We start from the raw sequence: 5,922 nt of genomic DNA on the forward strand, positions 1-5,922 counted from the left end.
AACATGAGGACAACATGAAGACAACATGAGGACAACATTAGGACAACATGAAGACAACATGAGGACAACATGAAGACATGAGGGTATGAGTACATTAGGTCCATGATCCGTTACCGGGGGTGCACGTCGGTCGTCAGCCACACACGGAAACCCTTGTGCACGCTCTCTGGCGTTGCCGTGGTGACCGCGTCCAGCAGCTCGTCCAGGAAGTCCAGGCCCAGGTGGCAGTTCTGGAGGAGGAGCCAGCCGCCGTCCGTCATGCTGTTGGCCAATAGCCTGCGAGCGTGGACCTCCTGGCCCTGCCCCATTGAGATGGGACGGCACGGCGCCCCCTGCAGGCGGAGAGACGAGTCGGGTCAAAGATCTCACAGAGCCTGAGACTAATATAACAACAATAACAACAATAATAATAATAATAATAATAATAATAATAATAATAATAATAATAATAATAATAATAATAATAATAATAATAATAAAAATAAAAATAATAATAAAAAATACATAGGCTACTATTTAAAAATAATAATAAAAAATTATACTATTTAAAAATTTAATTGATGAAAAATATACACTATATAAAAATAAAAAATAATAAAAATATATACTATATAAAAATTAAAAATAATAAAAAATACATAATATTTAAAAATGTAATTGATTAAAAAAAATATATACTATATACAAATACAAAAATAATAAAAATTATACACTACATAAAAATAAAAAATAAAAAATATATACTATATAAAAATAAAAAATTATAAAAATTATACACTACATAAAAATATAAATGAATAAAAAATACATACTATTTAAAAATGTAATTGATAAAAATATATACTATATAAAAATAATAATACAAAATTATACTATTTAAAGTTTAGTTGATGAAAAATATATACTATATAAAAATAAAAAATAATAAAAATATATATTGTATACAAATTAAAAATAATAAAAATATATACTATATAAAAATAAAACAATATATACCAAATAAAAATAATAAAAATACATACTATTTAAAAATGTAAGTGATAAAAAATATAAACTATATAAAAATAAAAAATATTAAAAAATATATACTAGATAAAAAAAAATTATACTATTTAAAAATTGTATTGATAAAAAATATATACTATATAAAAATAAAAAATAAATAAAAAAGTACACTATATAAAAAATATGTACTACATATAATTAAAAATGTTAAAATTCTAGACTATATATATATAAATAAAAAATAAAAAAAGCATTCTGCACTTTTCTTTAATATCCTTCCATCCTAATCTTCCATCTATTGTAACTTCCTGTACTTAAATACCCCAACCATCCCCCCCCCACCTTGCTCCTGGCCAGCCGCTCTATGTTCTCCGTCGGGTCCGAGCCCATCGACAGCAGACACACCATCGGCGTCCTGTTGTCACTCTCAGCCAACATGGCGTCCAGGTCCAGAACCAGACCTTCAGCGTACTGCTGACCCAGAGAGTCCGAGATGTAGTTCCGCGCCTGGTCAACACACACACACACACACACACACACACACACACACACACACGTTCATTCTCTAGAGGACGAGAGTGTCCAACCCAATAACCGGCTGAAGTCAGAACAGGAGTCTCTCGTTAGCATCTTATATGCTACTCGTTGCTAAGTGACGCATGCGCGAGTCAAATCTGCCCTCTCCTCTCATTGGACAGTGACAGTCACTATACACAGAAGTGTCAGTAGTCAGACCTGGGCGGTGGTTCTGTCTGGACACCAGCTCCGGATGAGCAGAAGCTTCCGGAAGGTGTCGAGCTTTTCCTCGTACCCATCGGGCAGTTTGGCCAGCTCCGGCGTCGGATGGTCGAACCAGGTCCTCCAGGCGCGCTCGTTCTGGCTCACCTGGACACAAGGAAGCAGAACTTCTATAGGTCTACACGTTCCAGCTTTACTTACTCCAATGTGAGTGGGTTTCGGTTGTACCTGCTCCAACGTGAAAGGGTTTGGGTTCTACTTGCTCCAACGGGAGTGGGTTTGGGTTCTACCTGCTCCAACATAAACTGGTTTGGGTTCTACCTGCTCCAACGTGAGTGGGTTTGGGTTCTACTTGCTCCCACGTGGGTGGGTTTGGGTTCTACCTGCTCCAACGTGAGTGGGGTTTGGGTTCTACCTGCTCCAACGTGAGTGGGTTTGGGTTCTACTTGCTCCCACGTGAGTGGGTTTGGGATCTACCTGCTTCAACGTGAGTGGGGTTTGGGTTCTACCTGCTCCAACGCGAGTGGGTTTGGGTTCTACCTGCTTCAACGTGAGTGGGGTTTGGGTTCTACCTGCTCCAACGTGAGTGGGGTTTGGGTTCTACCTGCTCCAACGTGAGTGGGTTTGGGTTCTACCTGCTCCAACATAAACTGGTTTGGGTTCTACCTGCTCCAACGTGAATAGGTTTGGGTTATTCTTACTCCGACGTGACAGGGTTTGGGTTCTACCTGCTCCAAATAGAGTGGGTTTGGGTTCTACTTGCACCAATGTTAATGGTTTTGGGTTCTACCTGCTCCAACGTGAGTGGGTTTGGGTTCTACCTGCTCCAACAAGGGTGGGTTTGGGTTCTAATTGCTCCAACGTAAACAGGTTGGGGTTCTACCTTTTCCAACGTGAGTGGGTTTGGGTTCTAATTGCTCCAACGTAAACAGGTTGGTGTTCTACCTGTTCCAACGTGAGTGGGTTTGGGTTCTACTTGCTCCAACGTGAGTGGGTTTGGGTTCTACCTGCTCCAACGTGAGTGGGGTTTGGGTTCTACCTGGTCCAACGTGAGTGGGGTTTGGGTTCTACCTGGCTCAGAATCTGGGTGAATGGCGGCATGCTGGACAGCTGCACCAGGTTGAGCCAGGTCTGGTCCAGGATCCAGCGCCGTGGTTTGGATTCTACAGAGTTCAGATCCAGGGAGGCTCCACCTTCACACAAAAACAGCATTCTCAGTCAGATTACTTTGATAAAAAATAAGGGAACAGAATGGAGAGAGCAAGAGGAAGAGGGAGAGGAGGAAGAGGAGGATGGTTGCGGTACCTTTGACGAAGGTGAGCACCTCAGGGTGCGAGATGTTTCGGGCCTGCAGGTCGATCTTCAGCGCCAGCAGCAGAGTAAACAGCAGCTTGTGTTCCTCATACAGACTCCTGGCTGTGTAACAGTACACCTGGGGAGGGACAAACCGATAATAACAACAACATTATAATAATATAATAATAATAATGTGAGCAACAAGATGACAAAATGTTGCGTTCACGTCCATTTAGAGCAACCGTTAACCCTGTTGCCATGGGAACGTTATGAAGGGACAAGAAAAAAGTCTCTTTTTCATCAAACCGCAGTTTTTACAAGTTCCCGCAATTTCATCACATTAAACTGCATAAATATCCCACATATACCATTGCATTTTTTTTAAGAAAACATGACGCATAATCAAGGATCTTTCACAAATAACACCGTATTTATCTGAACTTTGCTTTACATTTCTGTATATTCCTGTATTTTTCAGTATTTTTCAGGACTTTTCTGTATTTTTCTGATTTCTCTGTGTTTTTCTGGACTTGTCTGTATTTCCTGTATTTTTCTGTATTTTTCTGTATTTTTCTGTATTTTTCTGTATTTTTCTTGACTTTTCTTGACTTTTCTGCATTTTTCTATACTTTCCTGTATTTTTCTGTATTTTTCTGTATTCTTCTGTATTTTTCTGTATTTGTCTTGACTTTTCTGTATTTTTCTGTATTTTTCTGTATTTTTCTGTATTTTTCTGTATCTTTCTTGACTTTTCTGTATTCTTCTGGACGTCTCCGTATTTTCGGACTGCCTGAACACACCTGGTAGGTGAGACAGCTGATGATGTTGCCGATGCGTTTGGAGGTGACCTGCGACTTGGCGGCGTGCTGCATGGACGCGTCGAACAGCCCCAGGAACTGGCGCAGCGCCGTCTGGTACATGACGTTGACCAGAGACATCTCCACGATCAGGAAGTACAGGATGCTGCCCCTGGTGGCCACGGGCCGGTACTCCTCCCGGGCCTGGGTGATCTTCCCCTCCGTCTCCGCGGCGACCGACAGCTTCTCGCTCACCTACAACAAAAGACACATTTTACATACGTGACCTTCCCTACAAAGAATCAGTCAGTTTATAGGTTATTATGCTTAGACGTAATAGTCATAGGTACTATTTAATTATGATCTACTGCACTGTTCACTTTTTCACTTTGGAGAGACAGACAGATACAGACAGACTGACAGACAGACAACAGACCCCCAGACAGACAGACAGACAGCAGTACCTCCAGACAGACAGACAGACAGCAGTACCTCCAGGGCGGTGGTCTTGGTGACCCTCAGCACCTCGATCAGAGACTGGTCCTCCACCAAGGACCCCTGGGTGCTGGTCAGCCTGAAAAGCAGACTGTCCTCCAGCTCCTGCATCTTCCTCTTATTGGAGGTCACCTCCTCTAAGAGCTTCACCCGCTCCGCCTCCAGCTCCTGGGGGGGCCACAGGGTGGAGCATTCAGGTTAGATGGCTAGGTATGGGGGGACCACAGGGTGGACCATTCAGATTAGAAGGTTAGGGCTGGGGGGGTCCCCAATTTTTCTCCACAAAGCTGCAAACGGTTTTAAAATGACTTCTAGGTACCCAGTTCGCTAGCTAGCCATTAGCCTGGGCAGCTACCTGTTTCTCCAGCAGGACAACTAACGGGCTAGATACCTAATTAGCTAGCTAGCCATTAGCGCGGGCAGCTACCTGTTTCTCCAGCAGGATGACCCGGCCCAGCAGCTGGTCCTCCAGGCCACGCTGGGTGACGGTGAAGTCGACCACGGCCGTCCTGGCGCTGACCTCGGGGCTGTACGCCGGGTTGGCCAGCTTGGTGGTGATGTAGAGGGTGAAGCCCTTCATCACATCCACCTCTTTATCTCCCACCTTCACCTGCACGGAGGCACGACAGCTGATGCCGTGGTTTGGTGTTTCTTGTATATTTATATATAATATGTGTATTAAATTAAATTGATGTAGGACAAAGAATACATTGTCCTACTTTATAAGTTGATCCAGACTTGATGTAGTTCTTGTCCAGTATGTTGTCCAGGACGGGGTCCAGCTCCTCCCCTACGTCCTCCAGCAGCAGGGGGCGCCCCAGAGACAGACTGTCCTCCAGGTGGGAACGGAAATATTTATGGTTCAGAGACGTCACCTGGGACAAAGACAACAGACAAGTCATCCAGCAAGAGATTTACCCATAGGTAGAAGTTAGAGAGAATACAGCTTTAAGGAGTCTCCCCCTGCTGGAAGTTAGAGAGAATACAGCTTTAAGGAGTCTCCCCCTGCAGGAAGTTAGAGAGAATACAGCTTTAAGGAGTCTCCCCCTGCAGGAAGTTAGAGAGAATACAGCTTTAAGGAGTCTCCCCCTGCTGGAAGTTAGAGAGAATACAGCTTTAAGGAGTCTCCCCCTGCAGGAAGTTAGAGAGAATACAGCTTTAAGGAGTCTCCCCCTGCAGGAAGTTAGAGAGAATACAGCTTTAAGGAGTCTCCCCCTGCTGGAAGTTAGAGAGAATACAGCTTTAAGGAGTCTCCCCCTGCTGGAAGTTAGAGAGAATACAGCTTTAAGGAGTCTCCCCCTGCTGGACGTTGTTTCTTCTACCTGTAGCTGCTGGTCTCTCTCTCTGTTCTGGATCCAGGTCTTGCCCTGTCCCTGGGGGTCTATCAGCAGCGGGTAGCGGGACGCCTTCGTCACCACGATGCCGTTCTGGATGGACAGGTCGTCGCTGGGTAACCCCTGCAGGTTCCACTCGCTCACTGTGGCGTTGTCCACCAGCAGACCAATCACGTTCAAGTCCTGCAGCAAAACACAGTTGCCATACACACACATATATATATATATATATATATATATATACATATATATATATA

The 5,922-nt window shown here is 43.7% G+C and overlaps 1 protein-coding gene across 1 annotated transcript; it reads right to left on the reverse strand.

Moving 5' to 3' along the window:
* Positions 1–103: 103 nt before the first annotated feature.
* Positions 104–5,848, reverse strand: LOC117939910 (dynein heavy chain 5, axonemal-like; the record flags this gene model as incomplete). The annotated part of the gene is made up of 10 exons (XM_034865320.1): positions 104–332; positions 1,348–1,512; positions 1,741–1,890; positions 2,815–2,936; positions 3,049–3,175; positions 3,840–4,091; positions 4,329–4,499; positions 4,759–4,941; positions 5,051–5,206; positions 5,654–5,848. Coding segments are annotated over 10 exons (1,743 nt in total), but the record flags the coding sequence as incomplete, so codon positions are not given.
* Positions 5,849–5,922: the final 74 nt, after the last annotated feature.

The sequence above is a fragment of the Etheostoma cragini genome, unplaced genomic scaffold (genome assembly GCF_013103735.1).
Source record: "Etheostoma cragini isolate CJK2018 unplaced genomic scaffold, CSU_Ecrag_1.0 ScbMSFa_1431, whole genome shotgun sequence".
NCBI classification, from domain to species: domain Eukaryota; kingdom Metazoa; phylum Chordata; class Actinopteri; order Perciformes; family Percidae; genus Etheostoma; species Etheostoma cragini.